Below are 26,355 nucleotides of genomic sequence, written 5' to 3' on the forward strand. Positions count from 1 at the left end.
TATACTGCGCTCCAGACAAATGCAGTCTAATTACAGTGATACGGTCACCCTAAAATAATAAAAAGTATTCATCCCCTTGGATGTTAAACCCTTCTATTGATTTTAGAAGGAAGCCATGGTCAATGTAATTTGGCTTTTTGACAAAAAATTCTCTAATGTCAAAGTAAAACAGATTTCTACTAAGTAATCTATATTGGATAAAAAATATGTAGGGTAATATAAGTGACTATAAATATACACCCCCTTCAAGTCAGTATTTAGTAGATACATCTTTGGATGCAATCACAGCTCTGAGTTTGTGTGGAAAGGTCTCAATCAGGCTTGCACATCTGAACACTGCAGCTTTACTCCATTCTTATTTGCAAAACTGCTCAAGCTCTGTCAGGTTGCATGTGGATTGGGTGTGAACAACCTTTCCAAGTCCAGCCACAAATTCTATATTGGATTGAGGTCTGAGCTTTGACTCAGCCACTCCAGAGCTATCACCTTGTTATCTTTAGACCATTTCTGTGTAGCTTTTGCTGTATGTTTCAGGTCATTGTCTTGCTTGAAAAAATAAGAAATCTCCCAAGCTGTAGTTCTCTTGCATACTGCATAAGGTTGTCCTCCATAATTTGCCTATACACTGCCGCATTAATTTTACACTTTACCTTTACAAGCCCTCAAGGGCCAGCTTCCAAGAAGCATCCCAACAGTATGATGCTGCCACCACTGTGCTTCACAGTTGGGATGGTGTGTTTGTGGTGATATGTTGTGATGGCTTAAAACCCCCCAATTTGGTCTCATCAGACCAAAGAACTTTCCTCCACTTGACCATGGAGTCTCCCACATGCCTTAAGTGAACTGTAGTCCGGATTTAATATCAGTATTCTTCATTAGTTGCTTTCTCTTTGCCCCTCTCCCATAAAACTTTGACTGGTGAAGAACCCAGGCAACAGTTGTTGTACTCTCGTACTGCTGCAGCTTGTAACTCCTTCAGAGTAGTCATAGGTGTCTTGATGGCCTCTCACTAGTCTCCTTCTTGTACAGCCACTCAGTTTGTGAGGACGGTCCAGTATGTTCCAGGGATGTAACCTTATAACCAATAAGCTTTTCTCTGAGTTGCTTGGAGTGTTCTTTTGTCTTCCTGGTGTAATGATAGCCAGGAATACTTGTTAACCAGTGACTGGACCTTCCAGACACAGGTGTCTTTATGTTGCAATCACTTCAGACACATTTACTGCGGTCTACTACTAGCATCGATTGGCTAGACCTCTGTTGAGTTAGGTCAGTCACTTTAAAGGGGTTGAAAATTTATGCATGCTTATTTTACTTTTTTTTTTTTTTAACTAACATTACTTTGTAGAAAGCTGTTTTTACTTTCACATTAAAGGGTTTTTTGTATGGTTTTTTTTTTTTAAACTAAGTTATATTGACAATGATAAAATTCTTAAATCAAGAAAAGGGTGAGACATCCAAGGGACTGAATACTTTTTTATAGGTACTGTAGATGACAGTACCATAATGGCATCACATTTGGATGTGGCCAGTCATTAAGTTACTTTTTAATGACCCAAACTAAAAAACTTTAAGCAGCTAAGAGGAAGAGATCTAAAAAGACATTCAAAGAGAGTAGTCCACATCAGCTTTTATAGAGTTTTATTCATTCTGTCCCAAAATCTTTCATTGATAACACTTTAGCCAACAAAGCAAACTGTCTTCAGAAACAGGATTCTTACAAGTCCTGCATCGGCTTTCTAGTTCATTATGCACAAAGCTTCACCAATCAAATAGCAGTATATACATACGCAACTCAGGTTCAACACTACATCATTTCAAACTTCGGTTTGATTCCCTTCTTAGTCACAAATAGCAAAAAGGCTTTGTTTACGCTCTTACAAGGTGCTTTTATGGGTCCAACAATCTTTCCAGTCGCTGGCTTTGTTTCCAGTCGACAATTCTTCTAAACTTTCCTTCTTTAATTTCAAAAAGGCATTATCAAACTTTGCACATCTATGAAATACTTGGCAACTTTTGCCTCTTTCTGAAGACTCGAGCGCAAACAAAACCTAATTTGGCAGATCTCAGGTAGACAAGCGCTAGTAAAAGGCCATTTCTACCACCAAGAGCGGAGTGAAGAAGCTCTCCAGCTAAGTTTAAAGGCAAGTGAAGCAACATTTATCAGAGCTTTGATATAGGAGGATGATACTGTGATCAGTGACTTAGATATCATGAAGGCATTAACTGTGATTTCTTGTCAGACAGCCAGTGTGACCAATCCTCTATCATACACTGCATATAATCACACTTTGCAGTAAGTGAATGTGGCAAACATACTCATGATACTGTGATGTTAAACATCAAAAATTAGAGATAAAGCTATTGCACAGCTACCCAGAAATCAACTTTGCAAAAAGCAAATGTTGGATGTTTTTCAATCTCACGCAAACTCAGGCACACACATGCACGCACACTCAGAAAAAGTTCATACATAAAATGGCAGAATATTTACAGCATCAAATGGCAAATGTACAGCAAAAACACCTCAATAAAAGCTGAATAAAAGAGTGAATTAAAGAACAATGATCCCACCAGTAGCCTGCCAAAGTTTGCATCATCTATTAAAACCTATTTTGCCATTGCCATGGGAATGCTAACGCGGCCTGAACCAAGAGAAATACATCAACGACAACAGCAGACGGCCTTGGAGAAAATAATCCACTCTTTTAAGTTTTGGTCCATTAAAAGGAGCTCATTCATGTCAAAATGATCTGTCTAACGGTTACCATTTCTATGGTTCTGGAGGCCTTTTGAAAAAGATACCTCAGTCTTCCTTTGGTTTGATCACATCTCAGTTTGTCATTCGCATGGTTAAGGCAAGTCAGAGTTAGAGTTCAAACTTTGGCAAGTATTGGTAATCCCCTGTTCATTAGCTTAGATTTTTACCTTTTACAATCTCTGTCATGCATCAACACTTCAGACTAGAGTACAATCGTAACACTGATCATGTCCTACAGGTTGTTATATGAGTGAAAGTCCAGTGACAAGCTAAGAAATAATAATAATAATAATAACTCAGTGCAGCATGATCATTCAAGAAACAACATCATTATTGCACATGCTCGTATGAGAACTCCTACAGAGGAGCTTGAATACGCGTTTAGCCTGGTTCCATTTGAGCACTTTTTTCTTACATACATGGTGTACATTCTTTAAAATCACACTGATGAAAGTCTTGCGCATTAAATTTCCCTCCCCCTTGTGTTTGTTCAATCAAAATTCAGTAGTAAGATGCCAAAAAATGTTTTTTTGAGCTTGGCTTATGGCACACAAACCATACATAAGCCTCCTTCACAAAATCAGATACAGCTAGTACACAACTACTCTACATTCCTCCATGGTGTGTAGTGATACGTATGCGGGAGTCACTGTTTTTTTGCATTGCACTTGCAAACAAATTGTCCTTGTTAATAAAAGTGCCACTAGAAGTAAACTTGCATTTCTGTGGCAGTCAAAGTGGAAGATGTGTTGTCTTTGAGTGAGCTGTCTTCAACCACATATGTAGGTAAGTTTACAATGTGTGTTCCTGTGTGCAGAATTCCTCACACAAGCCTTTATTAAACATGCAGAACCATCTTTTGTCCACAGGCTTTCAAGAGAAGAAGCTCTTAGCTACAGATCCAGGTTGAGTGTTTACAAACTTTATATTCTAACTTGTAAGATCTCTTAAGCGTATCATTGATTCTTTCATATATTTTATAATCAGGCACATTTATCCTACAAGTCTCTTTAAGAAAACTGCTGAAAACTTGATCCAAATTTGACTAAAAACCTGAACTAAGAGTATCTTCTTCCAGCTCCATCAGTAGGACTCGCGTCACCTTTAACCACCAGAAACACGTTTCAAACACCTTCTTCTGTCACACGTGCGACAAGGCAAACTGCTGACCGTGTCACTCAAAGACAACACTACATGTGTGGGAGAGAGGATGGAGAGTGGCAGATTATAAGTGAGGGAGGTGAGGTGAGGGGAGTTCGATAAGGCCGACGGTGCAGATTATACTGTGCACATGTTGCCTGGAAGAGGAACAGGGAAGGAGGAAGCACTCTCATGGCTGGACGGAGGTAAAGGCAGAGGTGAGGTGAGGCTGGTGTGGGGGAGAGGGAGGTGGGGGAATAGCAGGTCTTGGCTGTTTTACTAAAGAGGTCAGAAGTGGTAGCACAAAGGCTGGTTCTTTTTTCCAAGCCTAAAGCAGGCATTGGCTGCTGCGTTTCCTCGCCGCTGGATGTTGATGTGTTGCACTTCCTGCAGTGCTGCTGCTGGTCTTCAGGAAACTGCGATCAGCAGGCCGCTCTCTGGAAGCACCTCCTGGCTCCTCAGCTAGAGAAAAGAGAGAGGAAAGAGGTGAGCAGTCTTTCTACAGGCAGATAAAACTGAAAAGAGCTGGCGACATGAAATGTTAAAGGGAAGTTTTTGTTAAATCCCATCTGGCTCAGAGTGAGAGGAAAAGATGACCCCGCTATTTTGTCTGAACGTTAACATCAAGCATGTTGACTAAGTTTAGCATGTGGAGAATGGCTAGCCTGGCTCTAGCCATTTGTGACAAGCATTCTCAGATTCATGAATGAAACTTTTACTCTGCCTGCTTGAACTGAAATCATCACAGAAGCCAACGTACTTATCTTTAAGAGTAAAAAGCAGGTAAGGGTGAGGGCTGGATGCTTAAATGCATGTAAGTCTAGGTTTTATAAAAATGCTCTACTCAAAGAACATGCCACTATAATAAAAGCTTTTTACATATTTTGTAAACTCAGGTGCCTTGCTATTTTTAATGATGTTTTACCAGCTATTAAAACTTCAGGATAATTCTAATATACATTTTATAATAACTTGTATGGTACAAAAAATAGAGAACATTTTTAACAGCATTGTGTTAATCTTTTTAAATACCAAAAATACAGGAAATCTCCTCCAAACTTTCTAAATAGCACAAATATTGGCCTTTTGGTACAGTAGGGTAAAATACAACCAAGTTGCATTGCACCAAAAAGTATCAAAATATCCAAATTAATGACCTTTCATTAAAATTCTAATTTTTAAAGCAGAAATAGACATGTTTAAAGCCTGTTTTCTAAAAAATGCTTTTCTTCACATTTGATTATTTAAACCAATTTAGACCTTATGCAGCATTCATGTTTATATACCTTTAAGTCCTGATGAGATGCTTGTGTGCTTTAAGATCTGATGTAATTTGGATGATTTTACTGTTTTTAAGACATGCAAATAATAAATGGCAACATCATTCATAAAATGCAAGTTTTAGCCTGGCTTAAAGAGGTTTGTTATGCCTCCTCATGAAAAATTGATGGGGGAAATTTTTTTAAATGTGGAGTAGGGAGTGAAAGACGATGGCTGACAACATGAGCAAGGGGATTTAGACAAAGGGATCAACAACCCAGATTATCATGTGACTTCTGACCACTAGCCATGGTTTAGTGGATAAGGGACATGTATGAAAATGTAGTTGTTGGTCACTAAGATTTGACTGATTAATGATTTTGATTTGTTCAAGGATTTTAAAAATGTGGAAAAAGTTTAAGGCAAAGTTACTTATTTATGGTTAAAGTCAATGCCAAGTCTGAGAAGTTATGCTGAAATGCTGCTGTTTTCAAAATAATATTATTGTATATACAGTGCTTAACAAATTTATTAGACCACCTGTCATAAAAACAAGAAAACATAAATATTCTAGAAATCTTTCAAATACTTGTTTAAAACTAAAATTATTATTATTTATTTGGCAAATAACAAACTGAAACAACTAAATAGTCCTTTTTCACACATAATAACCAAAACACTCCATATTTCGTATGGCCTCCTTTGGCCTTGATAACAGCTTGCATTCTTGCTGGCATTGTTTTTATGTGCTTCTCCACAGTCTCTTTTGTTATTGAGTTCCAAATAGTTTCTAGTTGTTCCCACAGACTTGCTTTAGATGAAACTTTTGTGTGATCAATCTTTCAATCTACTAAATCCCAAATTTTTTCAATAGGATTCAAATCTGGACTTTGACCTGGCCAGTCCATGAGTTCCAGTACTCCAGATTCCTTTTTCTTGGTCAAATAGTCTCTGCACAGCTTTGAAGTATGCTTGGGGTCATTGTCTTGTTGGTTTATGATCCCACGACCAATCAGATTCAGTCCAGAAGGGATTCATGATGCACTAAGATGTTGTGGTAGACGTTCTTGTTCATGATACCATCGATTTTCACTAATTTGCCCACGCCGTATCCACAAATGGAACCCCATACCATAATGGAATCTCCGTGTTTGACTGTGGGTGCAATGTGCCTGGCATCAAAACATTCTCCAGCTTTTCTGCAGACATAAACAGGACGATTCTGACTGAAGAGTTCAAACTTGGATGGGTCCATCCAGAGTACCTTCTTCCAGTCATCAACAGTCCAGTGTTTGTGCTCCCTGGCAAATCTGAGGCATTTCTGGATGTTTGCAGGCCTCAATAATGGCTTCTTAGCGGCTATTCTTCCCTTTAAGCCTTGTTCTGTCAGTCGTCTGCTTATGGTCATTCTGGAGACTTTCTCAGACTCTGATCCTTCTGTCTCTAGTACTTAAAATCTTGAGGTGTCTGACATCTGCTTCAGTTAACTTTTGTTTCCTGCCTCTTCCTTGGCGCATTTTGTAAGTACCAATCTCGGCAGTGGACTCCAAAGCATACTTGACCACACTGTGAGAACACTTTATGTCTTTCCCTATTTGTCTCAGAGCCCATCCAGCATCATGAAGTGCTTTAATGTGGACTCTTTCATTTTCAGTGAGCTCTCCACGGCTTACCATTTTGATCAGGAATGAGGAATTTCAAACTGAATTCACCTTTTTATACCCAAATTTGAGCCAGCTCACTGGGCTTCTCTGAGAAGTCAGAAATTAATCAAGCATAACATTCAACCACTAAAATGAATTTTTCTATTCAGGAATGCAAGTAAATAAGTATAATTTGACATTAATCAAGAAATAATAATTTGCTTTACTATTTCTCTGTTTTTTTGTAAATCGGTAAATTTGAAAATTCAAGGATAACAATAATTATATTTTAGCATTAAAAATATCATTTGGGTGGAAGAGCTTCTACATATTGGTGTATTAACCATTGCAGAAACATACAAAATGATTTTGGTAATTACCAATGCTGTTAATTTAGGGCAGCTGTGGCATGAACCTTACTTTGGGTGGTGGTCTGATAAATTTGTTAAGCACTATACATAAATATAACCTGGCACGCCAGATGGATTTGTTTCACACATCCATCTGGGAAAGCTTCAATAAGAAATGTTTGAGAAAAGGCAGAGGATTTTTAAAAAACTTGGAGTGTGAAGGGATGAACATTCTGTTTGTCACATCTCTATGGGCAAATAAGATTAACAAAACATGTGACGTAGCTGCTATCAAACTGCGCGTGTGCAGCTACTGAGGAAAAACGCGAAACATGGCGACTATAGATATGTAAGTACTCGACTTTTGTCGTTTTTGAAAAGAAAACAACTCACTGCTGTTCTTTGTTCTTCTTTTAACTGAGAAATGTTGTGAAGTTCTGATAAAACTGGGGCTTTAGCAGCATCCAGGCTAATCTCTTCCTCCATAACTGTGCCAGCTCTTGCTGCTGCTTGTTTACGTCACGACTCAGCTGCGCCTGAAAGTACTGCCCCTCGTCGCTGATTAGTCCTGTCACTTTCTAACTGGGCCCAAACGGTTCAGATGGGAGCTTTGCAAGATGGATTCGCCAGTGAAAAACAAGGAAACGGGCGTATCTATCTGCTTTGTAAGGTTAAAATATATATACCTATATTATATATATATAATCATATATCATTTTTTTTTTTTTACAAATATTTAGGCTTTTTTTGGGGGGAGGCACTTTAACTCCAACTGATAGCCTGCTTCTTAATAAGCTTCTAGTTGAGTGGAGATGGCATTTCTAAAATGGAAACTACTGTTCTGGGATTAGAAATCAATGGGTAAAGTGACACCATGCTCATATTTTAAAAAGTCTATAGTTGAAATTAATGTTTACATGAATGAAGAGGTAATTGTTTGATTATTTCATGAAGAGAAATTTTGAAGCCTCCTCTTATTTATTGAGACAAATGAAAAAGCTATTTTCTTGTGCATTATTTAGACAGGCAGCTTGGCTCTTATCTCTTTCTATTCTGCTTCGTGCTAAGCTAGGCTAACCTGTTGGGACCTCAACATTTAGCGCACAATCATTAGAGTAGTGTCGCTCTTTTCCTCTAATCCTGAAAAAGCAATTTCCCAAAATGTCAAACTACTCTTTAAAACTCCCAAAAAGAAATAGTTTGCTTTCTAATCATGTCCCAGTGATGGAGGTGGTTGCAGATGAAGAGCAGGTGAGTGGTTAGAAGTAAAGCAATGCTGTTATTCAGATTCACTCACACACAGTAGCAGTGTTTGTCGGTGCGTAGCTTGAATGAAATTTGTTTATGACACCTCTAAGATATGTGGTTGTACAACTTGTTTTAGAAACTGTCGCATGTTTTCATGTAAAACAGCGACACCACACACAGAGTATTCAAACTATGTGGTGTTTAGTTATTTTATCTTTTGCAGCAGAGGGGTCTGAGGGAACAAATAAACTCAAGCTTAGTATATGTGAGATTGAGAGGTAACAGCCTCTAACAGGGAGGGTGGCTCTGCAGATGTAGATGGATTCTGTATAAGTGCTGTGGGTCCAAGAAAACTTCCTGCATTAAATCAACTTAACCTTCAAAAACATAACAGGATCATTGATTAAAGATGGCATGGTGAAGCAGTGATGTCAGTATAGTTAGAGAAGAAAAGCTGCTCCAGACCACAGCATTATCATGACATTTACTTTTAAACACTAAAGTCAGATCATTGAGTGGCTGAGACAAAATCTACTCATATGTGAGATCGCAAGGTGTTGGACAATTTACCAGCGTGAGGAGAGGAGGAAGAGGAGGAGCTAAGAGAGGAGAGTCTCAGCTCATTCTTCTGGGGGTTTAAAGGAGGAGGAGGAGAAGAGACAGATGCAGGACGGAGGGACAAGTAAGACAGAAAAGCCAAAAGTGATGAATTTACATCAGAATTAACAAAGAGAAGGACAACAGGAAGTTCACAACATACAGTACAGATACACATCAAACTGAGAGCTATGGGGAATGACACAGATTATCTACAGTACTATGAACGACTAAACTCATTAATATGAGGCAGGGATATAAACGTACCTCTAAATTTGTTCTTGCTTTCTTCAGAACATCACGAGTCCTTGACACTGCAGAAGATATTTCAGTCATTATTACAAAACTCCAAGACAGCATTAACACTTAATATGATCCATGTATACATTTTTAAATCACAGCAGTGGTAGGCACAACTTTCTTCTGATACAAGCCAGTGAAAACTCAGGCAGGAAGGCTGAGTGTTTTTTTCAAGCTGTCCATCTTTCTTGTGAGCAAGAACAATTTGAGGGACTTTCTTCAAACTTTGGACAAATGTCCACTGTAACTCAAGGATGACCTGATAGGTTTTTGAATCTTGTAAGTCAAAGGTCAAGGTCACTTGACAACATGGCAACAGCAAGAATGACCTTCTAATGCCCCCGCTATCATAAAGGAAATAAACAAGCTGGAAATATTCCTACCAACGGACCTCCAGCTGAAAGGGATGGTGATTCTGTTTGTGAGTGTGGGATAGAGAGATAACAGGGGAGAGAGAGAGGGGGAGAGCGAGGATATGACTAGATATGACTTCAACCTCATTGTGAGACTTTTTTTAAAGGAAACTCCACAGATTTTTGTGACAGCCCATCCCAAACTTCACTCATACAGTGTGAACACTCAGGTCGTGCAGGACCATTGGATAAATCACATAAATCATGCGCGATAGTTGTGCATGATTCAGTCGCACAGTATGAGCTCATATTCCACCATCACTGTTGTAGAGCCAGCTTGAGATCACACAGTGTAACCCTGGCTTTAGAACCAAAGTTAATATAGCTCACTAAAATGAACTACATATCTAAAACTAACATTTAAAAATGATTTAAGTAAACTGAAAAAATAAAAAGTAAGCTTTATAAAAAAACGAAAACTAAACCTTAATCCTGTGTTTATAAATCTATGCTATAATAAAATTAGGGATAAAATCTCCTCAGTTTTAGTCTTTGACAGCAGCACACTGACGAACATGAACACCCAAGCCTGGACAGTGTAAAATGGTCTGACCTAATGGAAGAAGAACTCTCAGAATGGTCAAGTCTTGAGTTGTATTCAAGTATCTAATTTAAATTAGAAGTTAAGAGTAGCCACTTTGAATGTATTTTTTATAACTGTATGATGTTTCATTTTTTTGACCGGGACTTCGCAATAATCCCACATTGCTAAAGAGAAAAAAAGCACTAAAACTAATAAAAACTAAACTAAAATTAAGCATTTTGAAAAATAAAAACTTAACTTACAAAGCAGCAGGAAACTCTAATAAAAAATAAACTGAAATTAAAAACAACAAAGAAAATGTTGAAGCTCAAACCTGTAACTTCTCTGCTCTTCATAGAAAAGAAAAGCAGTGTTATTTTCTGGGAATCTCTGTCAGTCATACCTTATTATTAGGTTTTTGTTTTTACATTCCTTCATTTTAACCTTTCTTCACAATAACCCCACATACAATACCTCTGAACTGTTTGAGTTTTCCTGCCTGTTTGTGCAGCCGACATCTTATTACCAGAGCTAATATTTTCAGTGTTTAACAGCTTCCTATTAAAATGTTTAAAATGCCAATGTTTATTCCTGTAACAAAGAAAAATCTTTCTGTGCCATGTGTTAAGACAGGGTGAGCAGGAAATACTGCTTCATTTGCTCTAAAACCACATGGATTGCTGCATCATATGAATCAGGACCACTTAGTATCTTATTAATTGTTTCTTTCACTGCTGCAAATAATTTGATGTCAAGTAAGGCTAAATCTGATAATCTCTCTCTCACACACACACACACACACATATATCAATATCTGCACAGGAACACTCACACTGGTTGACTATAAAGTGCTCCATGCTCTCCTTGGTTCGGCTGGTGCTCCTCAGTCTCTGAATCGTTCCTCTGAGAGCCTCCTCTTGCTCTGAAACACGCAGCTTTAGGGACAAAATCTCCTCCTGCATGCACTGCTCCTGCACAGGAAACGTTTCTTGATGTTACATATTTGTTTGTTCCCAAGAAAACAAAAAATATCAATATAAGCTCACCATAGCACACACTGAGCCATGCTGCTAAAATAGATTAAACTTGGGATGAAATATTTGAAAAAAATATCTAATTAAGATTCTGGCTCATATAGCAAATTTGATATAAATTGCTAAACTAAAGGGGAAAATCAATTTTTATGATATTCTCATTTTGATTAAGAAAATCATATACATGAATAGGAAAAGTAGGGTTTTTGTAAACTGCTCTAAAAAAAGACATTAAAATGTTTGCATAAAGTGTAGAGCATAAAAAAGGAAAAAAGCTCATGTCTCTTAAAAAAGTTAAAACTTGTTTGAACAATTTAATGCTTAAATTTAAATCTTGTTTAAAACAGCAAATCACAAGTCATTAAATATGAAAATGATTCTCAAACCTTCTTCAGGTTTTGAACAGAGGGATCAGTGCTGGGAAGAGCTGCTCTCCAGAACATCTTCAGCAGAGACATTGCCTCCTCCAGGATCTGCCTCAGAGTCTTTGTGTTGGAGAGAAGACTCTTCACACAGCCATAGTCAAGTATCTGCAAACATAGCTCAGTTAGCTGCTTATCACTCAAAATTAATTAGTTGTTTTTTTAAATATCTCTCACAAGTGCATTGCCATTGCTTTATGTTTTTTACTAAAAAGCTCTCACCAGTTCATTGCTCTGCTTCTGTTCCCTCTCCAGCAGCGGTGGACTGAGGCAGGCCTGCAAGGTGCTCTCCATACGCTGCACAAGGCTGCGACCCTCCAAGACCTGCTGCTGCAGAGCACTGAAGTCATCCACATGGCCTATGGCGTGACGCCCATTGCGGTTTGCAAATGATCCATCGGGGGCGTCCCCCTCCAGCTCAGAGTGGGGGTCCAGAGGCTCTGCTGATGTAGGAAAAGCAATGATTCAAATCTGATGGACTCTGATTGACTTAACTGACCTTTATACGATGCAAAATTTAGAAGTTATTAAAACAACATTCTCACAGCGTTATTAGGGTTAAAAAGTAGTAAAATCTCCTTTCAAATTAACTACAAAGTTAAATATGATCATGCAGGTCAGTTTGAGTCACACCGTTGGCAGTGCTAGGGCAGTCATCCAGGTCTGAATATGGCGGACCAGGAGATCCACAGTTAAACAGACCAATGTCCCTGACGGGTGGAGATGGAGCTGGGTCTGTGGAGCACACAGAAACACAAACCAGGCTTGGACTCACAGCAAACCAAACTACGGCATGCTAAGCTTCACATACATTTGTAGCATGTTGTTAGTATTGTACACTGAGGCCTCTGTCTCACCGTGGAGCAGTTGTCGCCTGTAGAAGTTTTCTCTCTGAGGACTGGCAGTGAGAGCAGAGAGGGAGGGGGTCCGAGGAGAAACCACACCCAGCTTCTGCTCTAGCTGCTTGTGGAGCTCCAGCTGTTTGAGGGCGCTGTTCTCCTGGACGCTGGTTTGCAGCTGCGCTCGCAGACTCCTCACCTCCCCAAGCAGCTCCCCCAGCTCCACGGGCAAACCAGGGAGCTCACACAGGAAACCTAAGGAGAAAATTAACAAAGACACTTCAGCTCATTTGGAGAGTTTCATTCAAAGACAGTAATACAATAACACTTCTAAACATGCTTGTTAAAAGGAGTACACCCCTCACTTTTAAACAATTATAGGCCAAGTTATAAACTGTCCATCTTAGCCAAGATGCTTGAATCTTTTGTGAGTGGCCAACTAAAAGAGTTTTTACTGACTAACAGTATTTTATCTGATTATCAGCCAGGCTTTAGAAAAAAGCACAGAACTACTATGGTGTCTAATAAAGTAGTCAGTGATTTTTTTAAGTCCTTGGACATAAGGAAACACTGTACCGTACTTTTTATTGGCTTGTCGAAGGCTTTTGATACTGTTGATCATGTAATTTTGAAAGACAAACTGGCCTGTATTGTTCTGTCAGAACAGTGTAAAGTGAAGAGAACTTTACAATTACACCATCCTACAAGCTGTTTTTAAAGCAAGTGTTTCTTTTAGAGGACACGTTAAGCATCTGACTCAGTGTCCCCTGGACCACCAAGATGCCTTTCTTGAGTCTACCACCAGGTGGCGCCAAATCCCAACAGAAATCCATCAGAGTGGCCCCAAAATGTTTTTCTTTTTAAGTATTTCTGAAAAACACTGAGCATGTCTTCTTTTCCATGAAATCACTGACCTTTGTTGGCCTTTGTACCTGTGCACACCCGGTCGTACACTTGCAGCTCACTCTGCAGGGAGTGGATGAGCTCTCTGCTCTCACAGAGCTGCTGCTGCAGCAGAGACACTTCATGCTGGAGCCTGAGGATTAGCACATCAGAGAACATTAACATAAATACACACAGCTAGACTCTATATCAGTAACTGCTTGATTCACACACACCAACCTGTTGGTTTTCTCCTGACTGTTCTGTCGTTCCTGCCTCAACATTTGGATCTGCTGGCCCTGCTCCTGACTGTGAGCCTGAAGTCGTCTTAGCTCCTCCTTCCACTGCTCTGCCTCCAGCTCTGCTTGTTTCAGGCGAGCGCGTGCAGTAAAAACTGCCTCCCGTAGCTGCACCACCTCCTCACAGGAGTCTGGAAGAAGAGGAAAGATTTAATATGCTGTTTTCAAGAAATAATGAAGACTCTTTAAATATTTAAATGAAGCACCTGTGCTGGCCTGCAGACGTGACTGTAGAGCCAAGTTCTCCTCTTTCAGGATTCTGATCTCATTGGACAGTTGAGTCACTGAGTCCAGGCCCTGAATGTAGATGTTTGTTGGGGCCCCTAAAGACAAAAGAAACAAAAAAAACCCTTAAAATCAATTTCACTCAGGACCACTTTGTCAAGAAACACACATTATTTGAGGCTTTAACTTTTTCTTGATTAGCAGTTATTTATTAGCACTGATGCTGTTATTCATGTTTGGGGGTGTGGCTGTTCTGGGATACCCCTGCCCCTCCAAGAGTCTACATGGAAAGTATAAAGCAGGAACAGTACACGTTCCTGCTCCTCCTATGCTGAGGAGGAAAGCCCAAGGCAGAAGCAGAATGAAGGAGGAGCTAGGGTGGAGGACGGTTGCAAGAGGAGCTTGCAGAAAGAGCGGCAGATCATGCTCAGGCTAAAACAGTTTAAATAAGGCATTATGAGAGAAATTAGCGGATGTGTGCTTAGAGCAAATCAGCTGGCCGTCAGCTGATAAGGGCTTGCCTGAGATCAGCTGATCTCAATTATATGGCAGCACTTGACTCCGTGGCCTGCCTGAACTAACACTATATGCTCAGTTTGTTGAAGAAGGGAGTAACAGTTTAACTCATCTTTTTGAAGGTTGCATACCTCCTTCTCGCCCTGTAGTAGCCAGTCTCTCCTCCAGCTGCTGCCGGAGCCTCTCGTTTGTCCTTATTGACTCCTCCAGACGCTGACGTAGACACCTCACCTCCCGCAGGTGTTCCTCTATCAAATTCACTCCTACACGTAAGCAGCAAAACTTTGTTTTGTAATCATTTATAATATTTAGTTATTCTGCATTAAGTTTTATGCTTGGAGTATCTATATTTTGACAACTTTTTACCCCTTCACTGGAACACAAACATCCATTTCAACCACTTGTATGTCAAAACAGGCTCAACATTTTTGCTTTAATGCATTATAGATTAATTATAGATTATTATTATTTTGCTTCATTGTGCATTGCCTTTCAAACAACAAGACCAATTTCTACCCAAAGACTAGCACTTTATAAAGCGTATTCCTTGGTGCATGTTTCGCCACAGTGGTAGTAAATAGTAAGGTGTACATATTTAAGCCTACTATATAATTAATTAAAAAGACTCTCAAATATTCAAAAGTTTTATGCAATTTAGCACAGAATCAGCCAGTAGCAATAATGCATGGACATTTATTCCATTACTTCCTTCACTGAGAAATTAAAGCAGCAATAACACTACAGTCTTTTATATACAGGTAACCATGTTTAACTATATTTAGTCCCACCTGCATGGCTGCCTGCCTGCGTGTGTCCTGGTGATCCAGAAAAGCCCCCAACCTGCTGAACCATGTTCTCCATGTCCCACAGAGTCCCTCCTGTCACCAGACCTGAGTCAGACTTCAGTGAGTGGCTTTCAGGAATACCACCCAACTGATACTGTTGAAAGGCATGATGGGAAAGTTGGCTGTAGCTGCTGGAGAGGTCATGCTGGTTGTGAGCTCCAGGTGAGAGGGGATACAGAGCCTGGTCATGGGAAACGTCAAAGCCTGAGACAAGATAAAAGGGTTAACCATGAGTGAGAGAGTCTAAAAGTTGTGTCTTTGATTCACACTTTTTAGATTTATTGCACAATGTTTATTGCACCCCTGTTGCACAATGGCCCCTCACCCCTGTCCTGCTCATTCATCTTTTTGTAGAGCGTTTCCAGCTCAGGCCTAACAGCTATCACAGACAGAGCCCTGGGCCGGGGATCAGAAGTGACTTTTTTACCCCAGACGTCAGGGTCAGAAGGGACAGAGAAGGAGAAGGAGACAGGCGGCCTGTGGAGGGCTGCAGGAGAATGACAGGAATTGACAAGTACAGAACATGAAGGAGGAGGTGATAACCAGATGCTTTGCAAGTCACATCCAGCTATGTGTCCTGTACCTGTGGAGGACTGACAGGTCAAACCCACAGGGGCTGAGCAGTGCATGTTAGGACAGCTGCTGGAGGACTTGAGGAGTCCATGAGGAGGAGGGACAGATGGACTGACTGAAGGAGGGGAATGAAAAGTGAAAGAGAAGAGGAAATAGACAGAGAGAATGTAAATCAAAATAAATCTAAACCATACCGTCCTGTTCTGATCCATGTTGGTGCTGCTGCTGCAGACACTGCTCCTCCTGAAACTCTCTGGCATCTAAATCAGAGCACAGCTCCAAGTCCTCTGTAGTTCTGTACTCATCAGAGACCAGGGAGGTTCGGTCTGATTGGTCAGTGGTCTCAGAGAGAGCCTGGCAGCTGGATGGCGTTTCTGGACGCTGCTGCAGCTTGGTGTGAAGAGACTCGATGATTTTATCTTTGTGCTGGAGCTCCTTACTCAGCCTGCAGGACCACAAAACACAATCAGCCGTTAGACTCTGCAGTCACATCTTTTAATGAATAAAACAGCCTTAAAGGATGCTAAATGCTATTTAATCTTATCTGGAGCTGTTCATAACAGAAGCATTTTACCAATTTTTACATAACGTGTTTTTATATTAAAACGTACACAGTATTAATAATGATAAATAAGTATTTAGTCGGAAAGGTTTCTACGAGTGCCATATATCAAGTTTAATGCTACAGCTGACGGTTAATCCACCAACAGGTCAACTAAAAACTAACCTAAACTTAAACTATTAAAAAAATATGTATTATAAATGGAAACTATTTAATAAACTAATCAGTTTCTAAGTACAAATTTTGTTTGTCAAACAAAAAATACATTTAAAGACGTCCCTAGGGGTGAAGGAAACTATATTTTATGTATGAATATGAGTTTATATTTTATTTTATGCATAAAACTTTTTAATTGAGAAAAATTGCAGATAAGATAATGTTGAAAAGAAAAAATTTTGCAACCCTAAAGGCCTGGACACAGGTTAAACTAGAAAAGCACTCGGAGAGCACAGACCTCCGCCATTAGCCCTATCTCCCAATAGTGAAGAATCTTTTAAAAAATTCCTGGATCCAGACGGTGATCCGGATCACTCCCGAAATCTAATCAGTTCTTCCTTATGCCATTTCTGACATTTCCTGAAATTTTCATCAAAATCCATCCACAACTTTTTTGAGTTATGTTGCTAACAAACAAACTGAAAAAATAACAAACTAACAAACCCTACTGATCACATAAATTCCTTGGCGGAGGTAAAAATGGAAAACATGATAACTGACTGCAAAATGTATTGTTAAAATGAATATTTCATCAAGTTGATCATGTTTTTATGTATATTTAAATCAATTCTATTGAATTAAAGCAGCACAGAATAATCAAAATATCCATAATTGATGTCAATTTAAATATACATTCAAAATATCTGTAACACTGCTGTTGAGGTAATAAATGTTCTTCCTGATTTTAACCACTCATTTGTTGTTAATAGTACTAATAGCCCTGGTTAGTTTTGTACCTCAAATGTCCGGTTTTCCCTCCTGTTTCAGTCTGAAGCATGAACTCACTGTACCTCTTCAACAGCACCCTAAAATAAGCTGACTGTCTTCTTTGGCCAAAAAAAGACCACTGAGAGTCTCTGTACACAGAGCCGTTCTTAGAAATCATAGATTTCCACAAAGGAGCCATCCTACCATAAGTCCAGTGAGAGAAAATAATCCTTGAAGCACCAAAGCAAATAATACAAACAAAATTTGCAAAAATATGTTCTTTTCCTCCTTCTAGTTCCAACTCATCCAAATAAAGTCAAAAAAAGAAAAGTTGTTTTTAAGAAAGAGAACATATAAGACTTCCTCTTCTTCTGAGCGAGGTGTCACTATTGGCTGTTTGTCCCACACTCACAGAGTCTTTAAGCCCATCTGGTGGGACACCTCTAAGTCTACTCAACTTAAGAGTACAGGCTCCATGCTGTGTCCACGCCTGTGTTTGTGTGGCTTAACAGCAACCTGCTGTCTCATATCCACCACCAGGAGCCATGTGGACTGCTTCTTGCATGCTGCAGAGCGTCACATGACACAAAACTAATCCATAGGAGGTAGTACACACTACTGAGAAGGTGATAACTTTAATGGAGGTCCACAGAAAACAGTGCTGCAGATGAATCATAGGTGACTGCTTTTGAGGATGTTTGGTTAAACTTTTTATAACTTTGACAGGCTATCAAATCACCAAGCTTAGATGAAACAAAGAAAGAAAAAAAAATCAGATTTGATGCTTAAAATATATGATTAAGTGGTGCTCTACTATCTGATTTCTACATTTTAGTGTTGTAAAGACTCATCTGTCAGGTATAAAGTTCATATTTTGTCCATTTCCACATTAGTGTAAATTGTCAAACAGCTATCTGTGGTGAATATGTAAAATAATAAATATTTAAGCACCAAATACAATTAAGGATTCATTTTTGTACAGTTAAGTCGTTGTTAATCTAGGTGTAAGAAGAGAATATCTCCTCTAGCTCCTACTTAAGAGGGAACATGTTTGAATTGTCCCACGCACACACGCACATGTTAAGACATTAATGCTGACACACCTTAAGGCAAGCAGCTCATGGCCTCTCTTGTCATCATGGCTCTCTGTACGGTCGCCTATGGGGCAGGACAGAAAAAATAAACAAAGCAATATCATAAGCAATGTTAAAAATTCATCAGAAAATACGGAAGCCCTAAACCCATCATCTATTTATATTATTTACTCAGTTTTTGTATGATAACTAGTCAATAATAACTGTTTTATCTCATGATCTCAAGTTTGCAAAGCTTGTTTTCTTGTAATAGGGGAATAATTTTAAAGTAATGTGGAAAAAAACAGAGCAATAGATTGATGACTGTGATAGTCCAGAGCTCTTCATGCCATTCTGCCAATGCTCACATTAATGAGAACCACAAATTAATGATTAATCACAGGAAAATCAAGTCAATGTATACATTTGTATCTGCCTAGGGCTCCCGTACACAACAAAAACCTTTCCCTCTAGGTGATGCAGGAGGTTGAACAATTATTTCTTACGTCCGCTGATCTTGGCGACCACTCTCTGTGCGAGGGCAGAGTTCTGTGCCAGCTGCTCCCTGAAGCTCTGACCCATGTAGTAATCGATGTCATTGGACCGCAGAAGCTCCTCAAATGCCTTAAAGATGTGAAGAATACAAGTTGGTACAAGTACATCAAACACTGGCTCTAATGTCCAGTTACATTCATGTTTGACAGGTTTTTCTGTACCTTAGTGGTGTCACCAAGGTGCTGTGTGAGGATTTGGCACACTCCCTGCCCCTCTCTCATCCTCTGCCTCAGGTGGGACAGCTCACGAGCCTGAGTCTGGATCAGAGAGTTGTACTTCCTGGAAAAGGGAGGAAGAACAGAGAAAGCAAAGTATGAGAGGAGAGAGCATCCTTCTTGCTCATGTGTTCACTAATACCAGATAAAGCTGTCTTCATGGAGCAGCTTACCCTCACAAGCCCTCCCCTCCCCCGTCCATTTATTACATCTACGCCCCTCTGTCTGTGTACACTCACCCTGGCCAGGTGGCACACTTCCCCTCCTCTGCTTGGCCTTTGCCCTCCAGTCTGGAGCTTTTCAGCTGCGCTTCAAGTGAAGCGACTCTATCCATCAGCTCTTGCAGCTCCCTACTGGGCATTGAGACTGAGCGGATGCCTTGGGTGTCGGACATCCAGCCTTCATCCTCCTCTACACCGCTGGGGGCTGGAGATGTCTCAAAGGCCCAGTTTACCTAAAAAAGAAAGGCAATATTATTCACAAACAGGTTCAGTTTTCTATTAATTAAAGGAGCAAAGAGTAGCTTGTTGATGTTGCAGCACCTTTCGCGGGGTTCGCTCCAGACTGGAGGCGTAGTCACTGGTGGTGGACAGTGAGCGTACACGGAGCTGTAGCCCACGGATAACTTTGTGGCAGCGGGTCAGCTGTGAGCGCAGATCCTGGACCAGATGCTGCAGAGAAGCTGACTCATCTCTTACTTCATAAGCACCCCTCTTACTGCTGCCAGAGTACCAGCTCCCACCCACACCGTCGTAGTCCTGCTGATGGGAGAGTGACGTGCACATCTCCAGGTCATCAAACTCTGAGGAGGAGGTGATTGATTCATGGTTAATGAGGATCAGTCAGAATATTTAAACAGGAGAAAAAGACTAATAGTTTAAGAACAACTTGGTGTTTGTCACCTGGGCTGCTGGTGTCTTCTCTCTCTGCTTCGTTCTCACTGCGACCACACGTCTCATAACCAAGATCCTGGAGATCCACCTGCACCTGCTTACTGGCCTGCTGGACCGACGTCTCTGCTGCAGGAAAAGATGTGAAAAAACATTGTCACTTCTCTATACTAAAAGGTATTCAAGCATTTTTAGTTAATCTAATAACATGTCTGATTCTTTTATGCTCATCCCTGAGTGTGACTCACTGAGCAGGTCTCTGTAGTCCTTCAGCTGTTCGGCCTGAGCGTGCACCGTGGCCTCAGACACCATCAGCCTCTCCTGCAGCTCTCGGTTCTCTTGTTGGCTCAGTTCCAGATCCGAGCGCAGATGAGCTGCCTGCTCACGAAGACCCTCCTCTACATCATGCCAGAGTGCCCCAACCTCCCTGCTTTCGCCTGCTCGCTTGCTCTCCTGCAACGACATGAGTACTTGGTTACTCATGAAGGCAACCAATGAACTGAAAGAACAAAAGCCTGTACATGGAGGCTCAGAAGGAGGGCAGGGCCTTGGGGCAGGGAGTAAAATCAGCTGAGATCGCTGGATAGAAGAGACATTAATGACAGTTAAACAAAATCACAAGCGCTCATCCCACAGTAAGCCTTTAAATGTTCACTATCCTATGGACTAGAACGGGGTGGGAAACTGACAGCCTGTGGGCCACATGGGGCCCTCCACCTTTCTCAGTGTGGGCCACAAGTCAATTTCAAATATCAATAAATTATTAACATGAAGAAAAACTTAAAATCACCCATGAAAACATTAAAAATAAAAAAATCGTCTTATAAGCTTTGATTACAGGTATATGTATAGTTTTTTACCAGAAAGTAAATGAAGTTGGTTGTAATTGTTTCTGTAAAAGCTTTTCTTATGCATTACTAAGTGCATTTGTAAAAACACAAATATGCAAGTAAACTGTCCCAAAACAAGTAACTATTTTGATCATCACAATGAAAAAGTGGTGTGAAACTGAATTTAATTAGTTTTTAGCTCATTAAATTAAGAATTTCTGTTTGTTAAAACATATAAATGTTGGTATGATAAATTGTCATAAAAGCCAACCTATTTTTTTTTCCATTTGATTCTTAGTCATCACAGATTCAATTGAGGATATCATACAATTTGGGGAAAAAAAAACACTGAGAAAAAAACATAAACATTTCCCATCCCTGGACCAGAGCATGTGCTGTAAAGCTTTGAAGTATTTTGTTATAATATTTAGAGCAACTGATCGGTTGAGACCAAAACGTGGCTCACAGAACTGTGGAAATGGGTCGCAAATTTGTGCCTGGAAAAAAAAGTTGTGTCATAGTCTAGTGTGTACGGAAGCCCTAAAGGACACACATCCATGTATTTGACTTTACTTGACTTTGACTTTACAAGGACTGGTTGCAAGCCACTGATTGTTTGAAATTACTACAAGATAAAGGCAAAACATGATAAAATCTTGAATACCTTATGACAGTAATGGTTTAGCGGCAGCTTTTTAAAGTATCTCAGAGAAACTGGTCAAATTAACTAAAATGAATCAAACACAATGTAATTCTTGTTACCATGTCAGGCCGCTGTGCATGAAGATGGGTCGTGCACAGCCTCTTCCCTCGCTTATCACTCAGACTGACAGAAGGAGGACCTCTTTTCCCTGCAGGCATTGGAGATTCTTCCTCTTCTTCATCCTCTTCTTCAAAATATTCATCCTCCTCCTCCTCCTCTTCCTGGATCAGACTGCTATGATTCTTATCAAACCGAGATCTTCCTTTGCTTTCTTTCAGAGCCTGATTCTCCAGCTGTAACCTCTGCAGGGTACTCCTGAAAGGAGTCAAACACAAATAAAGCTAGAGCAACATTTTCCCTCTATACATGGAATGACAAGACAAACATTTAAGTTTCCTGATGATCTCAGGAACAACAATGCACCTCATCTGAGCCACAGACGTGTATCCATCCCTCTCTAGTTGGAACCTCATTTCTTCAAGCTGGCTTTCAAGGCTTCGCTTTTCTTCTTCGAGCTGTAGCACATCAGCTCTCTTGAATATTTCTTCCCTTGCTGGTGCTCTGGTCACACCCTCGGGGCCACGCGCCTGCACGAAAAGTCAGGAAACAGAAGACAGTTGTTATCATTTTTGGGATTAGATAGGAAATGTTACATAAGAAAATCAGCTCATGCTCATAAAACTGCCTGATTTTCTGAAATCTTGAATCAAAAGCGAGTATTTTACCTGGAAACCTCTGGCAGTCACTTTATCGTCCTCCTCTATGCTGTCTGTGAACTCATCACTGCTGCCTCCTTCATTGTCTCCCTCCCCTTCCTTTTCTTCCTCCTCCTCGTCTTCTGTGCTGAGCTCTAGAAACACAAAACCAAATAAGGGCTCACTTTTAATCCTCTCTTTTATTTCATAACTCTAGGCTGTTTTTCTTTACATTCCCTGTCTCTGCTGTCCACTTGTTCTTTTCCAGAAGTCTGTCCATACCCTGAATCACCGCTTTGAAGTCATGGGACTAAAGGGAAATGTTATGTCATACATTGTAGCAGCCAGCCAAACACACACTCGGGGCAGTGCAGCACAGTAAAGTGTGTTTATGGGGAGGGGAGGGGCATGATTGTTTAGATTCACTCTTTTAAAAGGACAGTTTGCCAAACCTAAGTGCATACTATCTGTTCTTTCTGTTTTATTAAAATATAAAACACACGCAAACACAGCCGTTTTCTGCCAGGAAGCAGCGGCTCAGTGGAAAGTGGCAGGAATTTAAAAGGAAAATTGTTTTATGTAACAGCACCTAATAATACACAGCTGACAAACACATCATAGTGCACAAAATATGTGTATGCTGTGTCTCATTCATGCTTAGGTGTGTTTCTACGGTAACTTAAATACTATGTGATTATTCATAATGAAATATAGATGAACAATAATTTTAGAAATGATTCCTACCTTAACCCCTGAAGTAAACAATCTTTGTTTGTGTGAGGACTAAGGACGGTATGTTCATGAAGTGAAACTGCAGGGTTATTATTGATTGAACAATGTTCTTTGTGAGCTGCATCGGCTGAATGTGGGGCCCTGTTTACACACTGCAGTGTTGTGTACTCTTTCACACACTAGGAGCGTAGGAACTTCATAGTTTGTGAGGTGTATTTGTCACCTTTATGTCATCTTTTTTAGCTCACAGGAGCTTCTATTATTTGGTGAGTATTGCATATACGTGTGGTAAGTTTTCACTTTGGCATTAAAGCAGTACAGCCATGCAAACATTTAAACACCATGCCACAATCTCATGCATGTGGGAGGAAGGACATGAAGGAAAAACATGGATTTGGACTGGGACTGTTGAGAAATAATCAAGTCAATGATGTAGGAAAACTGCTTTAAAGGAAGCATACTCCTAAATTGTGGCAATGACATCTTTATAATACAGGCATTCCTACGGTAAGAAAATTGCTTTGAGGGCAAATTTAGAGATTTAGAGACGACACAATTTTCTTCTTTCCGGGTGCAGAAAGATAAAACATTGAGTGTATCTCTAGGGAAAATCAAGGGCCAGCAGAGGGAGTTCAGGGGTGGGATACTCTTAAGATAAAGTCCCAATCATACACAACAAACAGAAGTGCTTTTGACAAAAAGTGAGCACATTTTTTATTGACGTTGCATGAAAAATACAAAAAAGAAAGGTTGACAAGGATTCCATGTCTGAGTCTAGATGAGATCAGGGCACAAATCCTGAGAAATGTTCTCTAGCTACTGTAATGGGCGACTTTTATTTATGGCATTCACATCTTATGTGATTTATAGTGAACACAGAGTAGACAGGAAAAATGACTTATCACTATATGTTCATGTTTTCTTGTTACTAAGCTGAAGCTACAAACAATACACAAACTTAGATTTACTGCAGCTGAACTTGTGGTCCATGCATATTTGACTAAAAGTTTACTAGAGTTTATAAACTGTGCTAGAATGCAATCCACAGTGAAGCTAAAGAGAAGGAAATACTTGGCCATCTTTTGTAATTTGTTCTGTTTTTAGGGGCCTTGGTTAGTGTTCACATCCTGTAAAAAACAGATGATATAAAACAATGATGGATGGTGAGAAGTTTCACTGCAAGGCATGGGCTTGAGTCTCTCCACAAGACGGGACTTCACTGTGACAGTAAGGCTAGAAGAGCGACACCGGTGAGAGACAGAAACACAGAAATGGCAATACAGAACGATCGCACTGCAAAGCAATACGCAGGCAGCTTTCATCGAAAATATAAAAACATATTCACACCACACTCACAGAACAGACCAATAAATAATAAGACTCTGGGTTGCACTTTGCCACTTTATACCATTGAGGTTAATCTCGACAGGCTTCAGCTAATGTGAGTAGTACTTGTGCTGTTTTGGCGAAGCTGTTTGAAGACAGATGCTCAAATTTTTATTTTCACTCACTTATAGGAACAGAAGTTCCCAAATACACCTAACACAAGAACCTTCAACTGAACATCAGATTCTGCAGACAGCTCCGTCTCACATATAAAGTGCCAGTGACACATAAACAGTGCAATGATCAAACAGTGCCCCCTGCAGCCCTGGAGGCTGGACCCTGCCCATCCCCACCTCCAAAGTCAGGCTGCCTTTTAGCTGCCCACTCCATCTTCAGGGCCATGTTTTGGGTCCTGGACAGAACCTCCTCCAGCTGTGAGCGCAGAGCCTGAACTGAGTCCAGCTCAGTGTGCAGGGCCTGGATCTTCTCTGAGCTGAAGAAAGGGAAGAAAGTGTTTTGTAAAATCAGACATAAAAGAAAACTGCAACTTCCTGAAGCCTGGGTAAAGCTTTTCCACCTACCTGTCACTCTTTGTGTGATCCTGTGCTAGATTTTGGTATAATCTCTTCTCCGTCCGCAGGGCACTATTCAGCTTATTGTACTCGGACACAAGCTGCTCAAGCACACTCTTTAACACAGTGGCAAGGAAGAAAAAGGCACATATTATCATCAAGCAGAACAAAAAAATCAAATGTTTGAGAATTAAGAAAATCCTACTTGATGATCAGTGATGTCTGTGTTTTTTGCTGCCTCCTGGTGAGACAAAGAAAGACGAAGAGCAGAGAGCTCCTTCTGCAATGGCGACACAAAGATTTGATCAGTGAGAAGAAAAACAAACAAGGATTAGTTTGCACAGAATCACTGGGTCCACACACTTACTTGAGCCTCCCTCTCTTTCTTCAGCACTAGCTGCAACTCTTCCTGCAGAGCCTTCATCTCCGCCTCGCTCTCTTTAGCACACGGCTGCATCACCTCCTCCTGATTCTGCATCAGCTCCTGGTGAATGAAGTTTGCTGTGAGAATCATGTAAACAGGAGATACAGGAGGAGGGAAATGCACGGACAGATACCTTGATGAAAGCTTCTTTCTCTTTGAGCAGACCCCGCAGGTGCTCAGCCTCTCCTCCAACCATCTCTCTCTCTTTGTCTCGTTTCAGGGCACACAGCTCCTGCTCTTTTGATAGCAGATGTCTGCGCAGCTCCTGCAGCTGACCCGTCTGCTCGCTGATCACAACTGAGAGCCTGTAGGAGTGGTCCTGAGAGAAAGAGTTAAATGTTAAGTACTCTCATGCATCTCTTAATTCCAGGATACATTTCTTTTCCAGTAATATGTGGTACCTGCAGATACTGGTCTTTGGAGCTCAGAGCATTGAGCATGTCCTGAACCTGAGCCTGGTGTTCGTTGGACTGACGGCTACGGTCTGACAGCAGCTCTTCAAAGAGTTTCTCCTTCAGCGCCAGCCGAGCCTTCAACTCCTCTACAACCTCAGAGGGACCAGCCTGAACTCTGGCAACGAGGGCAGCTGTCAAATCCTTCACACACACAAAACACCACACACACCCAGGAAAGGCTGCATCAGCACACCTGCCGTATGCGTATAAGTAAAAACAAGTAGCACAGGTTTTTCTAAGTGGAGCATTTTTTTCTCAAGCTTTTGAAGCATCTAACGTCTGAAAGCCATAACAATGAAGCCATAAATGTGTGTTGTCAATGTAAATGTGTGTGGGGTTGTGTTACCTGTGTTTCTTGACTGCGTGCCTGTAGGGCTGCCTGTAGCTGATTAATAATGCTGTCTTTTTCTCTCTGAATGTTTCTCTCCTTCTCCTCACTCTGCTGTTGCAGCCATTGCAGGTTTCTGTAGGCCTCGGCTGCCTGCTCCAGCTCCAGCTCTTTACTGCGTACCAAGCCGTCCAGACTCTGAGG

At 40.5% G+C, this 26,355-nt stretch overlaps 1 protein-coding gene across 8 annotated transcripts in view; it reads right to left on the bottom strand.

The window, feature by feature from the left end:
• Positions 1–1,621: 1,621 nt before the first annotated feature.
• Positions 1,622–26,355, bottom strand: part of LOC121520680 (myomegalin-like) — a 60,902-nt gene continuing 36,168 nt past the window's right edge. For 2 of the 8 annotated variants that reach the window (XM_041804257.1, XM_041804249.1), the window contains 33 exons: positions 26,170–26,349; positions 25,770–25,964; positions 25,502–25,687; positions 25,312–25,428; positions 25,150–25,224; positions 24,954–25,060; positions 24,726–24,865; positions 22,345–22,469; positions 22,043–22,206; positions 21,679–21,934; positions 20,335–20,539; positions 20,099–20,215; positions 19,739–19,998; positions 19,436–19,650; positions 19,143–19,260; positions 18,933–19,050; positions 18,457–18,511; positions 16,062–16,312; positions 15,878–15,982; positions 15,620–15,781; positions 15,238–15,498; positions 14,581–14,712; positions 13,915–14,031; positions 13,650–13,839; positions 13,442–13,563; positions 12,546–12,782; positions 12,322–12,423; positions 11,911–12,131; positions 11,653–11,796; positions 11,065–11,203; positions 9,264–9,310; positions 8,970–9,027; positions 1,622–4,360 (listed from right to left, as the gene is read on the bottom strand). In XM_041804257.1, coding sequence (XP_041660191.1) covers positions 4,227–4,360; positions 8,970–9,027; positions 9,264–9,310; positions 11,065–11,203; positions 11,653–11,796; positions 11,911–12,131; positions 12,322–12,423; positions 12,546–12,782; positions 13,442–13,563; positions 13,650–13,839; positions 13,915–14,031; positions 14,581–14,712; positions 15,238–15,498; positions 15,620–15,781; positions 15,878–15,982; positions 16,062–16,312; positions 18,457–18,511; positions 18,933–19,050; positions 19,143–19,260; positions 19,436–19,650; positions 19,739–19,998; positions 20,099–20,215; positions 20,335–20,539; positions 21,679–21,934; positions 22,043–22,206; positions 22,345–22,469; positions 24,726–24,865; positions 24,954–25,060; positions 25,150–25,224; positions 25,312–25,428; positions 25,502–25,687; positions 25,770–25,964; positions 26,170–26,349 — 5,055 coding nt within the window. In that variant the 3' untranslated portion in view covers positions 1,622–4,226. The remainder of the gene's footprint in view (positions 4,361–8,969; positions 9,028–9,263; positions 9,311–11,064; positions 11,204–11,652; positions 11,797–11,910; positions 12,132–12,321; positions 12,424–12,545; positions 12,783–13,441; positions 13,564–13,649; positions 13,840–13,914; positions 14,032–14,580; positions 14,713–15,237; positions 15,499–15,619; positions 15,782–15,877; positions 15,983–16,061; positions 16,313–18,456; positions 18,512–18,932; positions 19,051–19,142; positions 19,261–19,435; positions 19,651–19,738; positions 19,999–20,098; positions 20,216–20,334; positions 20,540–21,678; positions 21,935–22,042; positions 22,207–22,344; positions 22,470–24,725; positions 24,866–24,953; positions 25,061–25,149; positions 25,225–25,311; positions 25,429–25,501; positions 25,688–25,769; positions 25,965–26,169; positions 26,350–26,355) is intronic. The other 6 variants (XM_041804250.1, XM_041804254.1, XM_041804252.1 and 3 more) reach the window with 6 other exon arrangements.

This window comes from Cheilinus undulatus, linkage group 13, assembly GCF_018320785.1.
Source record: "Cheilinus undulatus linkage group 13, ASM1832078v1, whole genome shotgun sequence".
NCBI classification, from domain to species: Eukaryota; Metazoa; Chordata; class Actinopteri; order Labriformes; family Labridae; genus Cheilinus; species Cheilinus undulatus.